General features: G+C 36.9%; 3 protein-coding genes across 4 annotated transcripts; 1 reads left to right on the forward strand and 2 right to left on the reverse strand.

The window, feature by feature from the left end:
- LOC118262987 (dual specificity protein phosphatase MPK-4) lies at positions 1-5,836 on the forward strand. 2 transcript variants are annotated; one of them, XM_035574712.2, is made up of 9 exons: positions 1-187; positions 364-486; positions 817-948; positions 1,307-1,406; positions 1,634-1,869; positions 2,625-2,798; positions 3,099-3,307; positions 3,867-4,077; positions 4,509-5,836. In XM_035574712.2, exons 2-9 carry the CDS (start codon positions 375-377, stop codon positions 4,610-4,612), a joined length of 1,278 nt encoding a protein of 425 aa, XP_035430605.2. In that variant the 5' UTR covers positions 1-187; positions 364-374; the 3' UTR covers positions 4,613-5,836. The 2 variants fall into 2 exon arrangements, with proteins under 2 accessions (XP_035430605.2, XP_035430604.2); XM_035574711.2 differs by having other exon boundaries at positions 2-225.
- Positions 5,829-10,306, reverse strand: LOC118262988 (zinc finger protein 664-like). Its single transcript, XM_035574713.2, has 6 exons — positions 10,116-10,306; positions 9,173-9,689; positions 8,853-9,021; positions 7,536-7,630; positions 6,725-6,903; positions 5,829-6,279 (listed from the first exon to the last, which is right to left on the reverse strand). Exons 1-6 carry the CDS (start codon positions 10,224-10,226, stop codon positions 6,115-6,117), a joined length of 1,236 nt encoding a protein of 411 aa, XP_035430606.2. The 5' UTR covers positions 10,227-10,306; the 3' UTR covers positions 5,829-6,114.
- A 340-nt stretch (positions 10,307-10,646) lies between these two features.
- LOC118263149 (ADP-ribosylation factor-like protein 16) lies at positions 10,647-12,993 on the reverse strand. Its single transcript, XM_035574959.2, has 3 exons — positions 11,556-12,993; positions 11,386-11,484; positions 10,647-10,859 (listed from the first exon to the last, which is right to left on the reverse strand). The coding sequence occupies exons 1-3, from the start codon at positions 11,805-11,807 to the stop codon at positions 10,662-10,664; spliced, it is 549 nt and encodes a 182-aa protein (XP_035430852.2). The 5' UTR covers positions 11,808-12,993; the 3' UTR covers positions 10,647-10,661.
- Between the last annotated feature and the right edge of the window lie 14,919 nt (positions 12,994-27,912).

A 27,912-nucleotide genomic window follows, 5' to 3' on the forward strand; every position in this document is an offset into this window, starting at 1 on the left:
ACAACTGTCAAACGAAATGTCAAAATAAGAAATACGCGGGCGAATTTCTCATAGAGCCCCACGTTTTCTCGTCTCATTTATTTAAGTTTACTTACTTAAATTGTATTATTTATAAGTGTAAATATACTTTGTGTTGCTTAATCTTTACATTACTGTCAAAATCAAAGAGATTACAGTGCCTGCGCGAGTACGTGTATTGATTTTTCAAGTATTGATTTTCTCGAGGTGTGTGTGTATTCAGTGTTTTTGACCCTTATTTAAAGTTATTTTGCACTCAAACTACTCTAGAGTAGCGAAAGCATTGTTAGACTGGCGTTATAAATGATTAAAGTGGTGATTACCTAATGATTTGATGATTTTCAGCACGGTATTAGATGGCTAGACATAAGGTGGCTGCTGTAGAGGTTCACGCTGAAGATGACGACATTGATCCGGATGATTGCTTCGGCATCAGTGTTGATCTCATCGACGAGCGATTATACTTAGGTTGGCTATGCATATTTTCACATCATAACCATACAACAACACTAACATACTACACAAACAAAACAATGCAAGCCTACATCACTAATATATTAATATAACATGTTTACTTATTATTCACAAACCCTATATAGCTGTATTCAGTTTACTGTTACAGTTTATCTGTATGTATGTTGTAAAATAGCAATTCCCAAGTCTACAAGTGTACTCAAAAACATAGGTGCATATTTAAATTACCTTAAAATTTTTAAAGATTTAATCTTAACTTTTATTTTACTTTCACAAAGATCTTAACAGTTATTTGACCACATATATGTGTTCTCTACATTCCAGGAAACTTGGCATGTGCAAGAGACTACAAATCTCTGGAGCAGCTACAGATTACACACATCCTCACCATAGACGTGGTGCCACTGCCTCGGTCTATACTGGAGCGAGCCAACCTTGTATTCCATTATGTTAAAAGTAAGTTTTATTTTATTTATTAGTAAATCTACTATCATATTAGTGCTTAGTTGGTTGTTCTTTGTGCTTTAATGTGACTGCCAAGCAAGAGGTCTTGGATTAATTCTGGAGTACACTAAAACTATTAAGACAATTTTTGAGATAGTGATAATTCTCAAGAAGTCTTGAAGTTCTGGAGTACACTAAAACTATTAAGACAATTTTTGAGATAGTGATAATTCTCAATATTGACATGAAGTCTGGAATGGTGCTGATGTATGACAGTAGGCTGGCCCCCTGGCCATGGCAAATGAAACTAGCTTGTGTTATGGTTATCGAAATGTGTAAATGTCTTATCACTTTGCTATTCCATTTCTAGTGGCTGATGTGCCAAAGGAGGATCTAATAAGCCACCTGCCTGAGACCAACAACTTCATCAAGCAAGCTATTGCAGATGGAGGAACAGTTCTGGTACACTGGTTAGTATTATTAAATATTTAATACCAATAATAATATTATTTCATTTGTAATAAGAAAGTCCATGATGTTAAAAATTTGCGTATTGTCAGTTAGTTAGTCTCATATGGAAATTACATTAATGGAGAAAAGTTTTAGAATTTGTAATTATTTTATTTAACATAATTTTCTTTAACTCTTTAGTTTATTGCTTTACCAATTATATAGTTTTTGTTAATTACCCTTTCAGTCACTTTGGAGTGTCCCGGTCAGCAGCAGTAGTAATAGGCTTCATTATGGAGAAGTATGGATTATGTTATGAAGATGCATTTTCCCTAGTGAAGAGTAAAAGAAGGTTTGTGGGCCCAAATGTGGGGTTTGTAGCCCAACTGAAGTTGTTTGGGCATATGGGATACACAATCAATAGGGATGATCCACGGTTTAAACAGTTCCGATTGAAGTTGGCTGGACAGAAATTAAAAGAAGGTGAGTGCTCTCTATGCTAAAGAAGTTTTATATTATTTTTTAAGAGACTGCTTAATATTTCAATTACCTTAAAAAGGTTTTTGTATAGGCTGAATATGCTATCTAAGGCAAAGTTTAAATATGGTAGTAAATGAAATAGAATGCTCCTATCTACTCATCCAATTTAGCTAGTTTCGCATTGGCTATTACCAGTTAGTCAGCATGACTATATCTAAGCCACAGCCACAAACAAGCTCCTCATGTAGTTGAGGAGGCTATTCTACAATTCTTTTACCCAATATTACATTGTTTTCTATTTGCATTTACATAAAGGAGGCTTTCCAAGTCTTCCAAAGCCACCTCCAAGTCGATCTTCAGAGAAAAAGGCAAAGTATTGTTTGGATATTCAAAACAGTAGTGCAGAATTGGAATTGTGTTGATGTATGGCAATAGGCTCGCCAGATGTTACATTGTCGCCAGGTTTTACATTGAGTAGGTATGTAGCAGTATATAGGTAATTAAGTAGGTAGGTATGTTGTTTTACTATGGAAATTAAAAAAGATTTAGTACTAAGTCATTATAGTTATTGAAGAAACAATTAAGTATTATGCCTTAGTATGTATGGATATAAATATATTACATTTTTAAATAACTTAATAATAAGTTGATAATTATTGTTTATTATACACTTATTGTAGTGTAATCAAGTAAGAATTTGTTAGTATATAATTGCACATCAAAGTTCTTCACAAATTCATCTACGGTAAACTTTCCAGTGAAGATCTTGCCCCAGTTGTTTGCGGACCTGGTGAAGCCAGACCCGGGGCTGGTGAGGGAGAGACCAGATCCCATTGTGTACCGCTGTAAGAAGTGCAGGCGTATCGTGGCCAACCAGAGCAATATCATACCACACATACCTAAAGCTGTCAAGGTGGAATTGGCTAAGAAAGGTGAGGAAACTTCATGTAATTCTAAAGTTAATAATTATATGTATTGCGCCTACTAAAATATTTTAGCAATAATTTACAACTGTCTAAATTGCGATTATATGAACGTAGGTATCTTATTGTCATCGTTGTACAGTACATATTTCGAAATGTAATAAAATTAGCCTGATGAAATGTCTTTGAAAATAATGTATCTTTATGTCGCTAATGTATAATTTTGCTAATGTATTTACGGCAGGCGTTTTACAAAGCAACTTTTAACAAAAAAATTCGACACGTATTACTTTATTTTATACTTCGTAGGTATTCGTCCCCCACCGAGCAAGTTAACAGGCCTGACATGTGCGGAGAATGGCGAGATATTGCTGGAAAAGCTGAAGAGCCTCGCCTCACAGATCATGGAGATGCGGTGCGATGAACAGTACGAGGACAGCAGTCCGGGCCAGAGCCAGAGTCAGAGTCAAAGCCAGAGCCAGAGCCAGCCCAGTGATAGTGAGGAGGGAACCAGTCAGGTATGGAGAGTGATATGATATGATATGATATGATATAGACTTATTTGACTTTTGTGATATCATTGATGGGGTATGATAAGTGGAATGAAATAAAGAAGTGCAAATTGGCGATACAAGTTAATTAAAAGGAAAACTATTAACTATTAGACAACTAGTTTGTCTTTCTAAGAAATACACTCGCGAGCAACCAAATCTACTCAACCTACATGTGCGGATTCGTATAGGTTTACTTAAAAAAAAAAATGAATTGTTTTTATAAACCGATATACCATAAGAAAGCTTACAACTTTAGCTTTATATTGGTACCATTATTATAAAAATTGTATCAGCACTTTTTAAAATAACTACCTTAATTCAGCGGACAAGAGTATTTGCTCACTATGGCACCAACGAGTTATAATACAAACTACCCCTATAAAACCCCCATATTAAGGTTAACTTTATCTGAGGCTTATCCAAAGTTGATCGTACACCCAAAACACATACAAACAATTTATTTCAAATTTTACATCTTTTATGTACTAAAATCTTAAAAATTGTTCACCTACTGTTTCGTCAGGAACACGACCCTCGGCAAGCGTTAGACGGGTACAACGAGATGAACATGGTGGACTCGAACATCGCGGCGCGCGCGGACCTGCCCGAGATCTGCCGGCTCATGTGGTTCGTGGAGCCCATGGCCTGGATGCGGGACGTCACGCACGCCACGCAGGGCAAGCTGCACTGCCCCAAGTGTCTCAACAAGATTGGATCCTTTAGCTGGATTATGGGTCAGTATCACATGCGTATTTATTTTATTTAGTCACTCTTGGTATCCAAAACAGAAATTAACATTGTAGCGGGTGTGCATTATCGGCATATACTATTTTGAATGTTGATATAAGAGTTATACATGAATGAAACGCAGTACCTCAGAGCGAGACAAATTAATTGCTGTCAAAGCTAGCATCCTAATGTTTTGCTGGTAACGAAACCATGTCGCCATTTAACTGGATCCCAACACCATCTATCGAGCTACATGGTATATTTGTATAAATATTATTTTTAGTAGTAGTATGGTGTTGGAACCGAGTGCATCTTTTATAAAAAATATTTCTATATTAAACAGCAGGCAATGCTGGTGCTGCCTCTTGCTAACAACTTTTTTATTTGTTGTTTTAACTGAGAATGCCACCGCTAATGGATATTATTATTCGTGCAGGTTGCAAGTGTCCGTGCGGTCAGAAGGTAGCGCCGGCGTTCTACCTCGTGCCTTCCAAAGTGGAGTGGTCCAACATCGTGCAGAATGTGCAGATCACTGTCTGAAGCCCAGTAGTGACACAGGAATATTGTAATCAGTATCATGGAACAAATCGAGCGACAATCAAATGAAAAGAGGAGATGCATTTAATGGCTGTAATAAAATCAACATTGCCAACACTAAGAAGATGGTATGACATCTAGTAGATACTTGAATGGATAAATAGGAGTCAATAAAATCAATATTAGATTTACTGGATCCATCGGGAGTGCAAACAAACTGTCAAGACGATTCACAGTGGAGTTTAGAATGACATATGTTAGGCGTGGCCTGTTGAAAAATAATGGTAAAACCATCAGTTTGACCGTGTAGGGACTGACAAGAATATTATAAAATATACAATACGACTAGAATATTGCTAGAAATGTTTTAAAACAAAGAACCAATGTATCCGAACTCTCGTAACAAAGATATACATAAGAAACTTCATACATAGTAATACTATTGTAATCTATTCACACAATTTTATGTAGATTGTTATCTTTGATCACTTACGAATCTCGATATTTATTCGCAAAACCCCAATAGGCAAGAACTATACTTTTGGTATGCGTACAAACTTTATAATAGGTTTGGAATCTTAAAGTGGTGATGCTAGTATCCTACGACCAAGTCTTGCTACCATATTTTTACTGGTTTCACAAATTGAAATTGGACTACAACTAACTATTTGCCGACAGGAAAATCACCTCACTAATGTTTGTGCTGATGTCTCTATGTGGACATGACTTGCAGGACTGGTGGTGCCGACCATAGCGCCTTAACGAAATAAGGCCCTCATAATATACATTACGCATTTCAAAGCGACGGCGACGATTGACAAATTTGAGCTCATCCATTTTAAGAGTAGCGAAATTGGGTGTATTACATTCATCTACCTATCTACCAGTGTAAAAATAGGTGTGGTGTTACTTTAAGCTCAATCTTTAGTAAGGAAAATTATGTATATTGATATAATGAATCCGATAAGGGTATGCAGGTGCCATAAATTCGTGTGCTTACTTCTTCCGTACGTATGCCTTCCCAACAATAATGTTAGAACTAGTAGTTTTGGTGCTTCAATCTAGGTATTTAATTTAAAAATCTAGGTATTAAATTCTCCCCCTAATCTACTTGTGTTGTAGACATGAATGTACTTCCAGTAGCTATTTATTTCAGGTATATCCTATATGATTGTTGACTGTTGGCTTGTATAGAATTTAATATAATAATTAAACTATGTTTTAATATTTACTGTCTTTTTATTTCTATTATGTTGTACATTTTTCTTACTTATATACTAGTTTTTGGTATGTTCTGTCATGTATAAACTAAATAAGTTTTTAATTATAAATAAGTATTAAATAAATAATGTTTGTATTATCACAAGAAATACTATTAGGCCTTTTATATGTATCTACCAACAATAATGCAGTTTTGTATGAAACTGTAATTTCACAGCAAAGCAGCCAGATTACTTCATAGGTACAAATTACATGTTTCTCATGTATGGTGTATTGGAAGGTTTTCAATTAATGGTGCGCCCATCGCGTCGCATGCGCGGTATATCGGGCAGAGCGAGTCTGTGCGCGCGCATGAGATGCGTCTTGCGCTTCCAACTGTCAGCGAATGCGCGTGCGCACCCCGGACACTGGTATGGAAGCTCTCCGGTATGTGTGCGTAAATGACGAGCCTGAAAATGTTAATGAAATTAGATACCCAGTTACGTTAAAACTTACCTATTACTTTAAATTGTGTTCGACATTGACATTAACATTTTAATGACCAGCTTTACCGTTATTCGTAACCATTTACATTTGGGAGTATAGAAAAGGAGTAAGTAGCGTTTTTTATTTTTCATCTCTTGATAAATATTTTTTGATACTAGTATTTATAGGTCACGTAACGGTAATTTAATTATTTAAAAAGATTTTTTGTTGTATATCGAAAATAGAACCAAGGTGTTGTTTTTAGTTTCCGAAGGCAAAGCTCAAGAAAAACATTGAGGGACTAATGGTAAAAGGTCACAGAGTGGACTTTAAAATCGAGCTATTACAAACTAACAAACTGAAGGAATCGATTTTGAACTATATGTCACAAACATACAGTCGAAAATATATCAGAAGAGCTCTACTCACCAGTCCACTGGCATCATAGAACCCCTTATTGCAGTGCTTGCAGACGTAGGTCTTGGCGGCCTGGTGCTGGCGCTGGTGGCGGCGCAGGTTGGAGGACACGGCGGCGCGGAACCCGCACTCGTTGCAACAGAACGGCTTCTCGCCTGTGTGCTTGCGCATGTGGACTTCCAGGTTGCCGGCTGGGAAATGAGAGTCACATGACCAAATACTCAAACGCTACTCAATTTTAGGACGCTCTCGAAACTAGTTCTGTCCCTATCAATTCTTTGTAAAATGACAGAGATAGCACGATAATTAAGTACAACTTAAAATTGAGTAGCATTTCAGTATTCGGGCGACAGTTTGGTAAAATTTGCTGAAAACTCTCTTTGTCTTGGCTGATGTGAAAGCAAATGATTGCAAGTTACGCGTATATCTAAGAGTTAAATACCTCTGTTTTAGGGTATAAACTACATTATAAGTGAAAATTTCGCATATGTGTTATGCTTTGAGGCCTGAATAGCTAAACGTATTTTGATAAAATTTGGTATAGAGATAGAACAGACTCTGAAATGAGGACCCGTTTGTTCCAAGAGCTAGAATTTGCGAGTTGAAATTTAATTTATGATACACGTTACGTTTTATAAATCACGCAAAACATTTCTGATTCATGTTGCTGTTGCTGAATAATGTAAATACTACTCCTGTGTCGACCTTGTACTTTTTATATCCTTCCCAAAATAGCTTAAGGTTGAAAAAATACATTGATTCATTATTATTAATCGTGAGGTTTTTCCAAACAGATCGGAATAATAAAACGAGTGGTCCTCACCTTGTGCAAAGCTCCACCCACAGAAGTAGCACAAGTACTGCTTATCCCCGTCGTGTACCTTCATGTGGGACTTCAATATACTCTTTATCTTGAACCTGGAATAGGAATGAGGCGTCTTTAACAATACGCTATCTATTGAGCAGGTCAAGAACGCGAGCGACGTGACCTTTCTGTCAATTAGCGTAAGGTTTAAATTCAAATGATTGACGCACGCGGTATGTTTATAGGCAACATTAATTAAAATACCTGTGAAGAAGTATTTGCTTAAAGGAAGCCATAAAACTCCCAGTATCTACGAGTAGTGGCCTCATCCTACATGAGTAATGTTTGAAACACCAAATATTCGTTCCTAAACGCTCGTGGCCATGGTTTCGGTGATATAATGGCGGCCTCGTTATGTCATGTCGGTCAAGGTTGCCCCAAAATGTGGGTAACTGGGTCAAGGTCAATTTAACTAGTTATTCCAAGGTCAAGGCCCTTTCTAGCTCGGATGTATCAAGGTCAATCTTATCGTAAAAATAAATTTTACGATCGCGTGGTTCCTTGTCGAAAAATGTAGTTTTTAGTTTTCAATATCATTTTTGTAAGCAACAATATTGTAAACGAATAAGTTGTACTGATTTAAAGCACAACAAAAGTAAACGTAAATAAATAAGTACGAACCTACTGAGTTAGTGTCTACAGTTAAAAATAAATAAAATGTCTTTAACTAGAAATAAAGATAAAATCATTATAATATGCAAGCAAAATGACTTCCTTAAGATATAAAATGCAGTTTCTAGTCGTGTTCCAAGGTCCTTTTACAGGTTTTTCGTACCTTGAGTTCAAGGTCGCGTGACCTTTGTTGCCCAATTGCTGAGAGGCTTGCTTCGAGAGATAAGAGCTAGGTCAACACTAGCGCCACTGAAGTGAACTATCAAGACGCAAGAGTAAGGACGTTCTGTTTGTACACAGATGTCGCGCGATATTATCTCGACACTTTTTAAACAGTTACAGATTGCTGATATGTTTAATGTAGTCGGGGAAGTGGGTGCAGTTGAATTTTTTAATATTCTCTTTATTTGGTTTGTATATTAGGTATTAAATATTTTTCAAAAAATAATTTAAAATATAATACTTAGCTGGGGCTATTTTTTACTGCTAGAAAATGTATTTTAGCATTTTTAGCCATTTCAGATACACCTGTCTCACTTGAAACAGCATGCACGCATGGCTTGTGGAAAATCAATAATATGTAGAATAGACGCAGCGCAAGGCATTAATCAGGTCTCAAAAATGTTGTTATAAAAGTTACAAAAAGAAATCAGTTCAGTTTACCTCATACTGCACTTGTCACAGGCGTATGGTCTGACATCGGCGTGCGCACGCGCATGGCACGCGAGCTGCTTGCGTCTCTTGAAGCGCTTGCCGCACGTCGAACAAGCGAACTTGCGCTCGTCCGAGTGTGTTGCAGCATGATCAGACAGAAGAGAAGCTTTGGAGAATGCTGGAAATAAGTTAATAAGTTATAGGTGACAGTATCAAAATATAAAGCTAGTACCTAGCTTCAAAGGCTGTATTTCTTTGCTAGGAGTAATAATCTGGTAAAAAAATTGGGCAAATTCTAGTTATGGTAACTCTCTTAGTTGTTCTCTTACTTTTAGGGCAATGTGCACAAACATATTTATGCTCTGTGTGCTCCTTCTTCATGTGCTTGTTGAACCAAGTTTTTGAAGTGAAAGCTTTCCTACAAATGGGACAAACATTCTTCTTAGTGTCGTCCACATTCTGCTTCTCTGTCACACTCTCTGGATTATTTTCTTCTGCATTCTCCACTTCTTCAGGAATATTTTCAATTGGTTCTATTTCTTCTAAACTTTTCTCCGGAATGATTTGATTATCACTGGCCGGCAAGTCTATGTTATCAAAAAGTATGTGTTCATCGTAACTGTCTATGGTTGCACTAATTTTATAATCTGGAAGAGTTAGTTTGAGGTTATCTATGTGCCTGGATTGTGTCTCTGGTTCTACAATAATGGAGGTGTTTGTTCTTGAAATTATATTCTTCAGGGTGGCGTCTACTTTGTGAGCTTCGGTAATGTAGGTGAAAGCTGACTCAATCTTGATTGCACAATCATAGCAGAACTGCTTCGGTAGTTTGTCATCTTCTGATATCTGTAAGATTTAATTAAAATTATATTGGGTACATCAGTACATGAATTAATCAGAAAAATGTGCCTGATCACACTAATATTATAAATGTGAAAGTTTGTTTGTTTGGATGTTCATAAAACACGCTGAAAGTACCGAATGATTTTGATGAAATTTGGTATACAGATCGATTGTTTCTTTATTTATTTTCTGTGGTACTTATATAATATTGAAAACCGAATTCTTTACTTAAAAACAATTATATTATTCTCATTAAAATCTTATTATGTTGCTTAGTAGTGATAGTGCAGGACTGAATCATGAATCATGTATGAAATGAATTATATCTATTCATTCAAAGCTTTCAGATATATCACAAATTTTAGATAACGAGAATTTGTTTATTTATCTAAATTACAATATATTGCGTTTCGCCTCGTGATTACTTACCGCGATATTAGTGCAAAAACAAAACATTTCCACAACTCGAGGATCGAAATTCTCTTTCTCCCATGACGCCACTTCTTTCATACAACTTCTACACAAATTCGATGTATCCATTTTGTTTACTTTTCATTTAAATTTGTTCATTTTTGCAAGTTACTGCAGAATCCCGGATCCCGAAAGTAAATAAATAAACGTCACTGTCAAAATGCGTCAACGTTCCGTTATACAACTTTCCTTTTCAAGTCAAACGTTTAGGAAGATTACCTACATTTTGTTTGAGAAAAGGTTCGTGATGATTTTCGAGGAGCCCTAATCCTCAAAACGATGCTGCAATTAAACGGATTAGGTATTCAGAAGGGGTTAGGTATCAAATCAACTGAAACATAATAATAGGCCACTGCGTCATTACTTCACGCAGGTCGACGAGCGTGTATTCTGAACGTAGCGCGAGGATATTTCCTACAATATGGAACAGGGACCATACAATTTACCTTAGAATGAAATGAAATAACATAAACTTTGTTTTGTGTCTTTATTTACATTTAAAATCTAAAAAGCATTAACAATCTTGATGTCGCAGAGGGCAGCCTTTAGCTGGTCAATGCCCTCGCCTGTGAGGGGTGCTGCCTCAAGCAGTGTGGGTGCCTTAGATAGCTCTGTACTGAGCCTGGCGTATTGCAGCATCAGCAGCGCTTCGTTGCGCATCTGTCTGTATGCCGCATCCATTTTACTCAGGACTAGGATGAACTGGGAACAAAACAACGTACCTAAGTTTATGAGAGCAAACAAATTGTAGTTGTAAACCAGTAGAGTTAAGAATGAACTGCTAGGCTATTCTATAACTGCCATTTGAACTTTCGTAGTGAGCTCGGTCGCGTTCTCGCCCATTATTAATGACATGACGGATCGCGAATGAGTCCACTTTTATCTTTTGAATTGCAAGTTTCAGCCATGTTGTAAAATGATGTGTGTGTGGTAGCATGATGAAAGCTATAAAAGAGTTTAACCATGAAGAGTCAGCGCCAACAAGAAGTAGAATATTTTCTCTATAAATGAAGGAAGGGACAACTGCAACTTCATAAGAAGAAATAGGATCTTTTTAAAACGTTGCCGTACGTGTGATTACAAACGTTGCCCATACAACACCCAGATCCGAAACAACAATTTGTGTGGGTATGGAACCCGCTACACGCTGAGTAGCAGCCAGTTGCCCAACCACCACGCAAACCGTGCAGTGAGTAATTTTACTATATCTGGTTTCTACTTTACTTACTTTAGCACTTTTGAGTCTTGGTTCAGCTAACAAAGTGTAAAGTAACACGGCAGCCGCTGATATTTGGCATAGGTTAGACGTGTCCACTACGTAAATTATCTGAAATTAACACAATACCTTATTTAAACTATTACACACATTTCGTATTTCTTTTAGCAAACGTAACTCACCTTTTCAACTCCGTCCAAATAATTGTGCCACAGTGGCGCCATCTCACCACCCACTTCTCTAATGGAAAGCACTTGTTTCTTCCCGTGTTTGTTGATGTAATAGACATCGTAAATATTAGTTCCTACTGTTGGTACGGGGCTGTACGTGTTATCTATCCCTTCAGCATTTTGCAGTTTCTTCAGTAATGTGGTTTTCCCTGAACCTTTTGGTCCTAAACACAACACTGGTATTTTGTTCTCTGGGTCATCCATGTTTAAAATAGCCAAAAACTCTATCTCTTATAATAGTGTTATCTTCATACAAGGTAGTAACTACAGTCATATTGTTTTATCAATTCTTTGTAGCTAGGGAACTGTTGCTAGCGAAAGTAGTTCTACTCACCGGTAGATGGCGCTGACACAGATCGCTATGGAAGTCATTTTTAAATGTGTAATGAAGTGCGAGTTATAAATTCTGGTTATCATCAGGGTATGTTACTCCATTCATAATTTACTTTCACGACCTCGGCAGCCAAGGATGTATGGCGTGAAATTAATTTATCAATAAACCACAAACAGTGATCGTAGCTACTAGCGCTTAATTTGGAATGTACAAGTTCGATCTAGTGGCGTAGCCGCGGGTGGTATGTTGTCATAGCTAGTGATGTGGGTGACTGGCATTCAGAGCACTTGACTTGTCCAAAGAGGCAACATCTAGGCGACCTTAAACTTGGGTTTATGTAAGGAGAAGCGGTTGGCGTGGCGCGTGCTCCAGATCCGGCCTGCTAGTGATGTGGCTCGGTCCAAATACATACATATAAATAAAATATGTAATCAACTTAATATGAAGGTCGAAAGAGTCGTCCATAATGATGACACTCATTAAATCTGTCTTGTCTTGATAGCGCGCACATACTCGTTGGTACCTATAGATATTATCGATAAAGTTTATGCTACAGGAAGTAATGTGACCAAAACATTAATTAATTATAATATCGTCAAGAACAGAACCTGATAATTATTTTCAATGTGTTGTTATTTAATAACATTAGGTAATCTTTCGTTGACGGTGTTAAATATCATTGCAGGAATATTAAAGTTCAAACCTGTCTGAACTTTACTAAACTTATTGAAACTAAACGGAATGAGAAATTACACAAAGCCATTGTTAGTTAGGTAACATTAATTCTATCCGTCAAATAAACGCTCATCATGGCTTTTATGAAACACGTAGTCAAATAAAAGTGAGCGCGCACTAACCACGTTAGGCACAAGTTAGCCCCTCCCTACCGAGTGAGGTTAGCAACTGGTAAGCCCGCGAATTTCGGCGCGCGGCACTGCGTAACTAGGCCAGCGCACCCTTGACCTACTGACTCACTGCCAGCAAGCGCCCGCCATTGTTTTTCAACAATCAATAAATAATACACCGAGCAAAACTCTTTACACTCGCACATTTGCGCAACATCGCCTGCTCATCGACGCCATATTGTGCATTAGTTTGCATTTTCGCGCGCTGTCAAACTTTGAAGTTTGCAACTTTTTTTGTGTCGCGAAAATGAGTCGATGGGCGTGTTACGCGAGGTCCGGTGCGGCCCACGTACCTAGTTACCTAATAAATAAATATGGATGTGTGACGACCTTCGTTTCTTAATGCTAAATTAGAGCTGAGCTTTTATCATTTGTATTTGTAATGGCAAAGACTTATAAAGTAGTAATATAATAATAGGTAATAACTGTTTTTTATAATTTGCTGTAATAGAACGTGCAAATTATTTGTGGCTTGTTAAATTACAGGCTAACGTGTATTGCACTCGGAATAGTGAATACTATTGATATTGAGATTTGTGGACGTGTAGCCTTCAAGTTAAGTTCTACGTTTGTCTTTTATATTTAACGAATATAAATATATTGTAATGCCATTATCAAAGCCATGATATATGAAAAATACAAAGAATTAGTGGTGATTACCAGCTATCGTAGTGTATCCTAGCGACCTTGTGTGGAGGCTCTTTTTCACACAGAACAGACCAATGTAATTCGTTATCTATTTGGTATGTATCTACGTATAGGTTGTATAAAACAATGAAACAAATCGTGGCCTTCTTATTGTACCTCTGTAATTAGGTATTTTAGCGTAAACAATTACAACGCACACAACGATTGCAGTTACGTGTTTAATTTGGTTTTATGTTTATTTTTTAAAACCAATCCATGGTTAAGTGTGCTATAGCCAAGTTTGGGCATGGCTTAAATAAAAAAAACTAAGTATGCTGAGTATATATTTATTAAGAACGGTCGTACATTAAATTATACAAATGTGAGTACATACGCACACATACACGCTGGAGAATAAATTAAATAAATACATACATAAAAGCATTACGTTGTGGCCGCCAAGGGAGGTCGACACGTAGAGCGCGAGCGCACCGAGCGAACGTGTGCCTCACGCCTGCGCCTGCGCCCAACGCGCACTACGCGCACTATTTGGGCAATATTTTAATTTGCCCGCAACCTACATTACCTACATGTTACCCAGACAACAAGATTATTATAAAAAATATATAGCGTCACTTATATTTACAGACAGATACCGCACTGTTTAAAAAAACACGATAATATTAGCAGATTAACAAGGCATAAACATATTTTATTTTGTAATTAATTCTTCAATTAATAATTCGATGGTCACACGTTAGATAACACGGACGAGGGATCATTAATTTAAAAAATAAATTAGGTATATTTAAATCTAATTATTGAAAATATTAAATGCAGATTTGATTAAGAAGTTGCACTTACAAAAGTTGACGGAGAAAGTTCATTTGAATATATAGAATCTGTAATTTTAGTCACGTTTGGTTTTTAACCTTTTCACGCTTCGTCTATGGTCAATGTGTTTCAGACCTCGATGGTTAGATAACAACAATTGTTTATGAAACTCAGAAGGTTACTCTAGGATAACTTATACTCATTACAATGCGATTGTTAAAACTTATACCTACTGTCAGCAATTAACATGGACAGCGCTGTTTCGCCATTGTCTCACATTTTAGTAGCTTATATGGCATTGAGAGGAACAAAAAGAATTGACTTTGAGTGAAATTTTCACCTTGTTCCCATCACAAAGTTAAAACCTAAGTATTATGACCTGAATCGTGCGCCGAAAAAACCTAAATCTTTATTATGAGAACTTTTTTCAAGAAATACTTTTTTGACGTGATTCGATGTCACAAAGAGTCTTTTGTTGGAGTTTTTGAGGTTTCAAGGAAACAGTATCGATGGCAAAAAGTAATTGAATGGCATTAAGTAGTACTTCTTTGCAATTTCTGATAGAATACTTGATCACTTTGTAAGTAACGTCTTTGAAGAGTTTTAGGCTTTTACTATGGACATTTCTTTGTACCTACTTACCGCCTACGCTGAATATTCAACCGTATAGCTGGTTAAATAGCAAAGTTATATGGAATAGATAATTATTTAAGTTAGAAAAAAAAAACATAATACACTATATACTTAGCTAGTCAATTAGCTGTGTTTGTGAACCAAATATTTACAATGCCATTCGGATATTTACTGGAGTTGAAAAACAAAAGAAAGTTGGAAACAAAGAGATTCTTGTGTTACGTCAATGTCACTTGCACTTTTTGCAAAAAGCTTTGTGTCAATATACATATAAAGTGCAGCTTGCACGCTCATGACTCACGCTAGATGGCGCGCATATGCCACGAATTGCGCAATTTCATTAGAATACTACGTAGTTTTCCTATTTCCTATTAATTTAATTTCTGTACCTAGCTTTTGTTCTAAATCAAATTTGAATTTTCATTTCTTCAGTGGTTTTCTTTATATTGTGTAAGAGATCAAATTAATATGCAGACGTTCGACATGATTCATAGTTTTAAATTCACTGAGGTAAATCATGACCTTTTTTTTTGAGGGGGAAATCATCCAATGACTGCTCTCGCCTAGGGCGAGGCGAGAGGGAGTGTCAGACTCTTACTGACTAAAAACCACCCCGTTCCTACTCCTGCTTTTCGAACCGGAGCCCCGGTAAACCCGCTAGCTAGTCCGCATGACCTGATCCTGTAAGATGATATGTTTTTAACTCTCAGTACCAAGGAACTAATTAGCAATGTGGGTGTACTAAACAAATGCCTACATTAATTACATAATCAAAGCTTGGCGTGAGATGAATGTGTCAGCCAAGATGGCCAGATGCAGATGGCCAGGTCTCGTACACCTGGCAGGTTGGTACGCGCGTCGCGTCGCCGTGTCGTCACCGTCGCGTCACCACTCACTGTCACTTTTCACGATGGCCGCCCGGTGAAAGGCATCGCCGTACTGCCGGCCGCTCGAATTTTTTTATAGTTTGCACGTTTATTGTAGCTGCAGGATTCCCGGGTTTGCTGATCATACTCTATTTTTTAAGCAGGGTGAATGTATTCTGTGTCTTTTGAATAGTTACCTAGATCAAAGCTATGAATAGAAAATGTTTACTTTAGCAATCTCAACACTAACTAAAACATAATTTTAAATTTATTTTTCTATATGTTATTTTCACCTAGCTTCACTGACGGACAGACTGACACACTTTTATGTATTTCTTTATTTGTTGATATTTCCAAAGTACCAATTTATGGTTTAATTGGAATAAATGTTTTGACTTTGACTTGATTTTGATAAGTTGCATCGCACTGGTCATTCCTCTAGTGTTGCAGGTGTCCATAGGCGGTAGTATGTTTGTTATTGCCCCATTTCCCTTAAAAAAAGTCTGTATAGGAGGTAAAACTGAATAGCGTAATTAGTGCGTATGCCTTCATTTTACAATAAGTAAAACAAAGTTCTTGGAAAGTGGTAGCTTAGTAATTATTACCATTTTTTGGGCCGAAATTGTCAATGACTTCTCATACCTTGAGTGAGTCGAAAGAGTGAGGAGCTGTTACTGACTAAAAACCATCCCGTTCCTATTTTTGCTCTTCAAGCCGGTCAGGTCTTCGCGACTCCGTAATATTTTATTACCTAAGTTATAATATTTCAGCAGTAGAAGTGCTGAAGTTTGGGCATCCTAAGCCCCGTCCTTCCTAGTGTCGAATAATTTACGAAAAGGTTCCTGTATTTGGCAACTCTTCAATATTTTGAGTAAGACATTGACCTACGGACGTGTCAAGGCATAACTTAACTACTGCGTTCTTAACTAATAATGTCGTGAATTTAAACTATACCTAAATCTATTTCCAATAAAGTCACTAATACAATGGCTGCTCATTTTAATTAGGTAGGTAGTACAATTACCGGACAATAATAACATGTACACGTTATTACTTGGTCACAATTTTTACTAATGATCAAATATCTAATTCAGGTCTTTAACCTCCAAGAGTATGATAAACGAGCTGACGCATCACCTGATGGTAAGCAATCGTTGCCGTCCATGAACCGAAAGATCAGAGGCGGTATGTACAAGTGTTTTGCCGGCCCTTTGGGGGCTAGGAATTGAGGGTTGTTGGGGAATCGGGGATTGGGATGATTAGAAAGGGTTAATTGATGTAATTGGGCCTCCGATAACGTTACCCACACAAGGAAGCAAAATTCAAGTGTTGTTTCACGTCGGTTTTCTGGGAAGCCATCACTCCAAAGGTGCCGAAGTATGGCTTTCCCACACTTAAAATATCTGTAAAAAAAGATACATTTTCTCGTTCTCAGGGAAAAGTATCTTATTTAGCACTCTCCAGACTCTTAACTATTTCCAGACACAAAAATGGTACCGTACTTTAAAAATGCTCAGCTGCGACACGACCGACAGACCAAGACCAGAAACACTTTTGGAATAATTGTAATATTAAGTAAGAAATTAAGTCAAATCGGGATAAGAATAGTAATTGGTGGAATATTAAACTTTATTGCATAATTGTGTATTGTTTAAAAAAACGCACATCATATAAGCGTGGTTTAAAGAAAATAAAATAAGCCGCCGGTTTTTTCATAGAAATATTAATGTAGTCTGTACGATTACATTATACTATAAGTATATTAATTTCTATATAACCAGCTCATGTATTCATTACAATATTTTTTAAAGTTTTAAACGGCCTTATTTAACTTGATGCAATTAATTCGTATTGTATTTTATAAAAAGTGTGGGGTGAAGCACACAATTACAGTCGAAGTAAACTTTTTGACTTTAAAACAAAGAGATTCGTGACTTTGTTAGTATTTATGGTTTATGTATGTGTTCGGTTTTGTGAATCAGGCGCATGAGTCTTCCATTTTTGGATTTTTCCTGACAAGGCGGCATATAAATAAACCGATCGCGTTATTTTAAGGATGGACGTTGCTTATAAATAAATTGATGGTAATCAAACTAAACTCACAATCGTGAGGTTTATGTTATTTAATATATTGTAATGTCCAGCGAGGGAGACGTCTGCCAAAATTCTGTAAATCCTTCTATGTGTTCCCTCACTAACATGACATGTGATTAGGCAATCCAGACTATGATAAAAAGCTGTTGCTGTGGCCATCGGTCACACGCAATGCTTTCGTTAATTAAACACATTTTTCTGCTGACTACGGTCATTTTGCGATCATGCTGTCTCTGTCTATCAACTACAAGTTACGTGTCTCCGTCTCGTTCCAAATCGACAAAGTCCGTCTAGCAATGTTATCGCGACGCGAAAGTGGCGGGTCGCGTGCGCGAGCGCCGGTGAAAGAGTCGATGACCTGCGCGGGAGCAACGAACGTCTTTGCGGCGGCGCATTGTGCTGAACGCAACCCCCTCCGCACCCCCCGTCCCCCCTCGCTGCACGCACGCAACATATGGAGCGCGCACACCCCCCCGGCGCTACTTTGATTTATTCCACTATAGTCACATTGTTCGCAAATAAATGCTTAGATCTAGGCTCTAACTCTATCCGGAGGTGCACAATGAGAGAGATTTTATCACAGCTTCTAAGACGACACGGTCGCAATAACCGAGGCGACTGGATTCAATAAACAAAGCTACAATGTTGTACAAGTTGAATAAAACCCGCATTACCGACAAATATAAAGATAAGTAACGTGACGCAACAGTTGGCGACAGACGAAACTTTGACAAAACTGAGCGACAAACATTAAAAAGTAATATAACATTGAAAGTGGACTCGGTATCTACCGCAGGAGGTTGTAAAAGCGCAGATATATTTAAAATGATTATGTATGAAGTTATGGCCGCGGAGATAAACCACTCTATATGATATAATCTAAGCGATGCATTAGACGCACACACGTGCGCGGTGCAATCTCGCGCACTCACACCGCTGCACGTTTCTAATAGTGTATCAGGGCTTGTGCACAACGGTGACTTATCTAGGATCCTTGAAATCTATTATTTTGGTTAATTATTACAAGAGGGAAAGGCAAAGTTAACAGTTAACAGTTTTGACCTTTTCAGGAGCTTACAAGATGACATTTAATGTTTTAAATACTTTATAAGCTCTAGGAAAATTATTCAACAAAACTCAAATAATTTTCATCCGTCAGCGACAACTTTACATATACCTATTACAATAATGGCACGCAATACGCTGCAGATCGCGATCGTTCTAGTTTTGTAGAACAAACATTTACATTACATATGTGCAAATATTGCAATTGTTATTAAAGAATATGTAGTGCAACGAACGATGGAGTTTAGAACCAAGTCGTCTAGGTTTAGTGGATCAGACAATAGACTGGAAAGTGGTACAAGGACGTCATTGTGCCATGGGATGATTAATGGAGACCAGCACCAAGATGGACGATGATAGACGGTGAACCGGCGTAATAACAGAAAATAATTAAAATAACCTCCACAAAAATAATTTATTGGTAATAAAAGTGCGTGCTGGAAGCAGCTGCCGTCTGGTTTAATTTAATTTTCATCAACAGGACAACAATTGTCCTTTGCAAGATAAAGGAGTTTCCAAATGTATTCTGTTCGGCAAAAGTTTATACTTTTACATTCGACTGATTACGATGATCGATCATCGCTATTGTTTGCTCCGAGCTATCCATCGCATAATACGCTGTCCAAATATTCATAAAAATAACCTATAGCTTTTATAAGTACATATAACTAGCTTCGCCTGCTTTCTCGTTGGGTAAATACCCTATATGTGGAAGGCCACATAACAAAAGTGTGTTGTTCCAGACTATAATCTAACAGGGATTTCTAAATTTTATCTCGGCCCCTTCAGCAGTTTTTACGAGTAACAAACAAACATCAAACTTTAGCATTTATAATATTTTAGTACGATTAAAATAGTTTATGTTGAAATTATACCAGGTGTACGGCGATAGACTAAGCCCTCATTATGTGGACTTACCTAGCTGGTGAAAATTGCGTGAGACATTGTATACGCCTGTCTATCTCTTCGGGAACTAAATGGCCTGGTGGTATGTTTTCTGTAACAATTCTGAAAATATAATTCATAAAAATATCATCGGATATAAATCATTCGTATTGAAAACGACACCAACTTGAACCAATTCCTAGAGCAAGGGTAACATTTCAGGATAATTCTCGCAGTCATATAAATCAAAGAGATAGAGATCTTGAGCCCAGATTGAAAGTTATTTATCAAAGTAAATGAGTTTCAGACGCTCTCTGTTACACGACGCTGTTCCGATGATATTATCTATAGAAAACTGACAATTTCGAAACTTACTTTCTTCACAAAAAAATATTGTTATTGGATTTTCGTAATCGGATTCCGATTAACTTCTGATTTTCACTTTAATTGTGTAAAAGTTTTATTGAAAAGGTGTTTTATTACATTATTTTGTTGGAATTATTTGCCATAAGCTCATTAATTACTGAATGATGAAACTTGAATTTTAATAACTTTATTGTCAACTAGCTTTTGCCAGCGGCTTCGTCCGAGTTGCCGTGGGATAAAAAGTATCCTCAGCCGTCAGCAGTCAGAAACACCCTGCCTGTCTGCATATAAATTTCATCAAAATCCGTTCAGTAGTTTCAGCGCAATTGACGGACAAACATCAAAACAAACAAACTTTCACATTTATAATATTAGTGTGATAGTGTGATATTTCACTATTGAATTAACTAATAGCTTTACATTTTTCACACTTTTCTAAGTAGGCCATAATTTGTTTTGATACGTTAGATATTGACTAAAAATCAAAACAAAATATTAGCAACTTTAATTAAAACATTAATAACGTGTATTCACTTTCATTACGAAAATTCCCAGGTTCATAGATATGCTAACAATTATGCACTCGCCCTAGGAATAGTTCGCCAAGTGAAAGTGAGCGTGTGTTGGTGTGTTTAGAGCGTGTGCACCGACTCACGCACACACGCTAACGATGCGCCTGCGCTTTCCGACCTACAGGCTGATGCGATAGATAGAGCTTAGGAAGCTTTTCTAATTCATTGTACGTTCTATTGTTTTGTTAAATTATTGTTATATGTGATTTTGTTGTTTTATTGTTTATTTACATGATTTAATGCATTCGTTTCTGTATTGAACACATAAAATAAATTTTAGAAAATGTACGTATCTAAATGAGTTTTAAATTACAGGAAAAACAGTTTGAAAATGTTTAACTATAGGCTATTCCTTTATAAATGTATTTTAACTTTAATAAGTTAAACGTATAAAGAAGTAAATCAGAAGCAACACGCTGTATATCACGGAAGCGTCAAACGCGGCCGGTGGCCGGCCTCGGCGCGGCTTTCTTATGGAAAACTGCGACCAGAGCTCCTGCCGACTGCACTCACACTAATCCTCACACACATCCAGACAAATACACACCGACTACATATACATACACAATACATAGACTGAAATAATACATGTTTCAGGAGAGAGACTACAATTTCAGACTTATATAAAAATATGTATTGTCATTTATCAAGAGTGACGATGTTGCCTTTCTTTCTGCATTGATGGGCAGATAGATTTTATACTGAACTAACAGTCGGACAATCTATTTTGATGTTTCATTAGTGTTTGCATACAGATTAATAAAAACCATGTTAGAATTTTAAATAAGCATAATGAGGTTTTTTTTTAATAAAAACATAATGAATAATTTCCTTTCGATATCGACTATTGTAATTTTAACAAAGATTTTTTTCATCTGCATTATTGGCAGAGTGGTCAGGGTAGTCAATGGATGGGCAAGTTTGACAAACGATGGTCTTTGACTTTTTACGTTTTCACCAAATTTTTATAAAACCAAAATTTTAACTGTGTTTATTTTTTTATGGCGACTATCTTTCGTTAATATCTTGATTTTTTTATTGCATATTTATGGCTATCGTTAATATAAAATGATATAAATTATATGTTTCATGTCGTAATCCTGTATAATTAGTCAATTACGGTGATGCACAGTCATCCATTTTCTGCTTTTCTGCAGTTGAGTCACACGCGGTGCATTGCAATTATTTGCAGAAGCTGTTTTGTATTTAAAAAAATAAAAAATGTTTACGTAGAACTGTGTTTTATTCGCTTGCATATTTTTAGTATTTATTTTAAATCAATCTTTTTAGCAGTAGGTAATATTTTGTCGGCAATCTAGAACTGTTTCAGGAGTTTCACTTTTGCTTAAACCTAGATTCAAATTATAAATGAAAATTATTTATGATACATCTTCAGGTAGCTTAGTTCATATTCGAAGACTGCACAAAAAAGTTATGAAAATTAAATACGCAACGTCACGCCTGTTATGCCCGAAGGGGTAGGCAGAAGTGCACCTGCACATTACGGCACTTAATGCCACTGTACAATGTACACCCGCTTTTCACCATTTGTGTTACAAGTCCCATGTAATAGGGGGAGAGCCTATTGCCATATACTGGGCACAATTCCAGACTCCGTGCTACTACTGAAAAATTTTCTCAAAATTAAAAAAAAGGCCAGGAATACTTTGCCCGGCCTGGGAACCCAAGACAGTCAAGACAGCAGTCGCACTCGCGACCACTAAACCAACGAGGCAGTCAATTAAATATGTTTTTTTACGTACAATATCATCTAATTCCAATACTTTTTTTATTTTGGCACCGAATACAAATCCGTACTAGTACTGCATTATCAAACTGAAATGCTCCATTAAACGAGTACTAACCGAAGGATAAGTAACTTTCTGTTCAGCTAGACCACACAACGAGATAGCTTGCAGTTCATATTTAGATGAAACGTCTATTTCAGTAACAGGATCCAGTATCTAGGTTATTTCCTCACGCTGTCCGTTAATTTGCCTAAACCATGCGGCATTATGCATTATTTCAGGCGCGCTGACACTTTCTGCATTTTGAGCAGCGCACGCGTATGATGCAGTTGATATCCTTGAATAAGTTGCGTTAGTTTTGATTCGGAAACTATGAGTATATTGCTTAGGGAATGTTCTGATGTGTTTTAGAGTTCTAGGTATTTTGTAATTATTCTGATTTCAGTTGCTGAAATGTTGCCTTTCATTTCTAATTGCTCTATTAGAGCAAATATATGTTTTGATGATACGACGATTATGTAACGACAAGATATTATTAATCACTCATTGTACATAGAATTAAGGAAACTGATTTATGTCTGTAACTACATAAATTCCAAATGGATTTAGGGAAATCCTTTGAGATTTAGGGAAATCGATTGTCTGTCGAGAGCTTTTCTACCAGTGCTAAACTATGTGTGAATGAATGTATGCAAATGCATCCTCAGCAACGTAGCATAGTACATCTCTGGTGAAAAGCACTCTTAGTCAGTCGTCATTAGTTTCGGTTACAGTTTTTTCTTGTAGATACTTTTCTGTTGTTATTTTTGTAGTTATTTTCTGTAATAATTTTTATTCATATTTTTTATCATAAGAACGCTTTTAAATTGTCGTTTGAATGATTTTATGATTTATACATCTACATTAGAGGCCCGTGTTTGTGCACGACTGTTGTAATTCATAGTAAATGCATTCGAACAGGTTTGTGTGATATCAGCGTGACATCGATTTTAGTTAATTTTAATTACAACTCGACTGGTCTTACAACTGGAACTAATTTCAGTAATATCTTAGGACTAGTGTATTTGTAATAACACCTAATAGGTTGTCGTATTTAATTTCGTGCGTTTCGATATGCTTTGCGATATTTTTAAGCTTTTTTTTAGTTCTAAAGAGACTAATATTATAAATGTGAAAGTTTGTTTGTTTGGATATCTGTCCGTCATCACGCTGAAACTACTGAATGGATTTTGATGAAATTTTGTATACAGAAGCTAGTTTAGTCATAAACTTTGATGACTGTGTAATGTATTGGTGTCTCAGTATTGACTGTCTATACATACATACCTAGTTATATACAGTATATACTTAGGCACGTTACTACAATTGTGTCATAGAGTAGAACACAATCGCGTGATCGATCTCCAATAGAAGCACATACCGAAGCTAAAACAAACATGTAAATTATAATCAGCTTGTATCATTAGATCTCGCAAATCTCGGACATAATCCGTCACGTATTATATCACGGAGCGCGTGCGCACTGCACCGATGCATTTCTCTCGCGCCCCCCTCGCGTAGCACCGCCCCCCTCGCTACAGAGTGAATGCACTCTCGCTGGCTGTTATGTAAGTTTGCTCTTGCGCACCTAACGCACACATGCACAACCACGCGACACCGCTGCACCGGCTCCATGTGTGCGTGATTGTTAGTGTTTTTGTGTTCGGATTATGAAAAGTCCATGCAGATTAGATTTTAATGCGCGGCCTAGGATTCCCGCGCTTTAGAAAAACTTGGCTTCCTCGTACTTTTCCAAGGATCCCTTGAAATTATCGTGATAAAGATACGGTACGGAGGATTTTCAATTTTCTTTTTGTGTTGGGAAAAAATGCAGGCGATGTTCCCTCCGACTACTTAGTTGTTTCTTAAGAATACATCTCTGGTTAAGTACTAATACATCTCCATTAGAAAGGCAATACATAATATGAAACAGTTTGACAATGTAGCATGGTGACCAGTTTCACAAGTTACTCTCTATCATGAAAACGTCTTAGTGCAGGGTTTTGTTCCGAAGCCGGCCGCTGGCCATAGTCAACAGCTGTGCAGTATTGCAGCGGTTACGTAACCTAGGACAGATCTGCAGAGGGGGAGGCTATGAGGCGGGCGCGGGGGGTGAGGGGGGTGAAGGGGCGGAGGGGGTGCCGAGTGAAAGTTAGCAGACACTAGGTATTATAAAAGTATGACTAGTTGCTGTTTGTGCTTACATTTGCATATTTGTTTCATTAGAACATTGTAGAAGCTTAGATTGATGATGATGATAAATTAAAGTTTTAATTGACGATATCTTTTGATTGTTCAAAGCTATTCTTTAGGTTTAGATTGTAGGATGTCCTATAGAAGAGGTTATGGCATCAGGTATATTTCTGTTCGGTTTTTCCCGAAGCTGCTTTCCAATGACCTTTGATCTTGGAAAACTGCATTTTCGCAGATGAAAGAGGAAATCTATTGAAATAGCCTCATCAGGTATAAATAAACTTTATAGCTAGCTAGGTGAGAATGTGTTTATAGACAATCATGAATTTTATGCGTCCCTGGTAAGGCTAAAGAAAAATATAGACTATCAATAAAAGTTTGTTGCTTGTAGAGTTGTAAGAAATTATTACTGAAAGTAACTGATTCATATTATAATATTAAGTAGTATAGTATGTCCTCTTAGATGAAATCAATAAAGAAAACCGTCGAAGACATTTTTATAAAAAAGTTGTAGAGATAGGAAAAAAGAAAAGTTGAGACGAAACAAGGGTGGAATTCAGTATTTTAAAACATTATGTGTTATTCCAAACCATAATCTACCCCTGTTCCAATTTCATTCCGATCCCTTCAGCCATTTTGACGTGATTGAGTAACAAACATACACACAAACACATAAGTATTCACATTTATAATACTAGTATGATTCATAGAAATGCAAATATCCTTAAAGTATTACCTGAAGAAAATTTGATTGTAACCAATGCAGTATAGTCTGCAGCCCATTACAGTCAGTATTTAGTATTGTTTAGTACCACTTTCCTGTGATAACAACTGGTTACTTTCTATCGACGAGCACAGCTGGCGGTCCTTTGTATTTCAGCATCACAATAAGATATTAATTAGTCCCAATAGCCTAATTAATGTTATTAATCCGAAAGCCAGTTTGTTCATGTATTGTATTTTGTAGATATCACTGGCTTAATCCATGAAACTCTGGACATGGTAAGAGTGTTGCAAATGTTTTTAGTAAAAAGGAGAGTTTAATGAGATTTTTATGTAAAATTTTATTATTTTTCTTTCTATGGTATAAGTCGGTAAACAAGTTGACGGATCACCTGATGTTAAGCAATCGCCGCCGCCCATGGACACCCGAAACAACAGAGGCGTTGCAAGTGCGTTGCGGCCTTTTGGGGTTTAGGTATTTAAGGGTTGTTGGGGAATCGGGGATTGGGAAGGGAGTAATTTGGTCTTTGGTAACCTCACTCATGCAACGAAACGATAACGCAAGCGTTGTTTCACGTCAGTATCACTTCGATCGAGCTGGCCCATTCATGCCGAAGCATGGCTCTCCCACACATAAATTTACTGTGAACATTGAGTTAGGTAATGAAAATAGCCCATTGGTGGAAGTCTCCAAGCGCCACGAGTGTAAAAATAGAATAAATTTTCTTATGCCACAGTTTAAATAATAAATTATTAGATTATGAAATAGAACTGGTTAGAAAAGAAATGATAAACGACGAAACACTGCAGTCTGCCGCGGTCGAGTGGTCGCAGTCGCAGGCGCATCTACTGAGCACGAAACCTAGGAGTTTTTTGAAACGTTAGATAACCATTTTCTTTTCTATTACCATTGTCTAAGGATACCTGCAAATACTAGAAATATTTATTAGTTCGACGTACAATTTAATTAGTTAAATATTACACCCATAACATGTTAAGCTTCCGTTGCAGTAGTACACAAATGCAACTAGATTTACCCTTCAAAACATTAATTACGATCACTTATCATATTAAGATAACTAGATCGATACAAGTAAAGCAATCTGAAGTAATGTAACAAATAACCCAATCCCAATAGCCAATAGGAGCCATTACGTAAGGCATGCGCAGCCGTGAGAAGGAGAAATGCGGCAGATCAGCGGCCCGGCCGGTGCGCCGGCGCAGCTCGCCTGTGGCGCTGCGGTTACGGTATGGCTTTACATGAGATACATGTGTTTTGCAACTTATCTCTCACTCTGTGTTACTTTGTTTACGTATTGTGCATATATTTGAAAAGGGATGCGGTTGCGAAATCTTCTGTAAATGCTTTGCCGTAAAATTGCACTCAAAACTATGATACCTATACATAAATAAAACCGCATAGACGTGTATTGTTTTCTTGTATAATAAGGAAAACCTACTTCTTAGTATTACTGAATCCCACCCAAAACATAAATGTGAAAGGATGCCAAGTTCGATAATATTGGAATGCTTCGCCTATAAAAGAAGTGAGATCTAAATAAGTACCAAGTTCCATACACAGACCTCAGTTAAAAATGATATAACAAGTTGGCAAGTTTTCACACACTTTGTTATAAACCTACTAAACGCAATGAGTCAAGTATATAATTTTCTATTAAAACTTGCCAAGTTATATCATTTTTAACTGAGGTCTGTGTATGGAACTTGGTACTTATTTAGATCTCACTTCTTTTATAGGCGAAGCATTCCAATATTATCGAACTTGGCATCCTTTCACATTTATGTTTTGGGTGGGATTTCATTTATTTTTGTAAGGTTTATTTTCTTTTTTTTTATTTTACTTTACTTTGACTAAATACAAACCTTCGGAACGAATTTTAGGTCGGTACGACCATTGGAAGATATAGATATTTTTTTTGTTTTAGTTCCTTAGGGGTATGAATTTACACCTTCATTATTTTTAAAACCGACTCACACTTGGCCATTTTCAGATTTTTTCCTTTAACTTGACCTAAAGACCTACCTCCATGCCAAATTTCAAGGCGATACGACTATTGGAAGTGGTCTAGGTTTTTGATGAGTGAGTGAGTCAGTCAGTGAGTGTATAGTAAAAATAGCGATTTTCTGACGTCAATATCTCAAGATCTACAATAGGTACATTAATGAAATTTTGTATTTTAGATAAGTAAATAGATCTCGATAGATACTAGAAATTTCATATGCGTAGATAAAATAGATTTTGAGTTATCGGTGGGTCGAACTTGGCCCGAAATGGTTCGTGTAATATAACCCACGGCCGGTGTGTCGGTTTTTTTGCTCGAACTTGGCGGACACACTGCCGTGTGTCTAGATTAATGTCGCGTTATATTCATTTAGTTTCACTTACGGTACTTAAACCTTCATT

Source organism: Spodoptera frugiperda, chromosome 12 (genome assembly GCF_023101765.2).
Source record: "Spodoptera frugiperda isolate SF20-4 chromosome 12, AGI-APGP_CSIRO_Sfru_2.0, whole genome shotgun sequence".
Classification (NCBI taxonomy): domain Eukaryota; kingdom Metazoa; phylum Arthropoda; class Insecta; order Lepidoptera; family Noctuidae; genus Spodoptera; species Spodoptera frugiperda.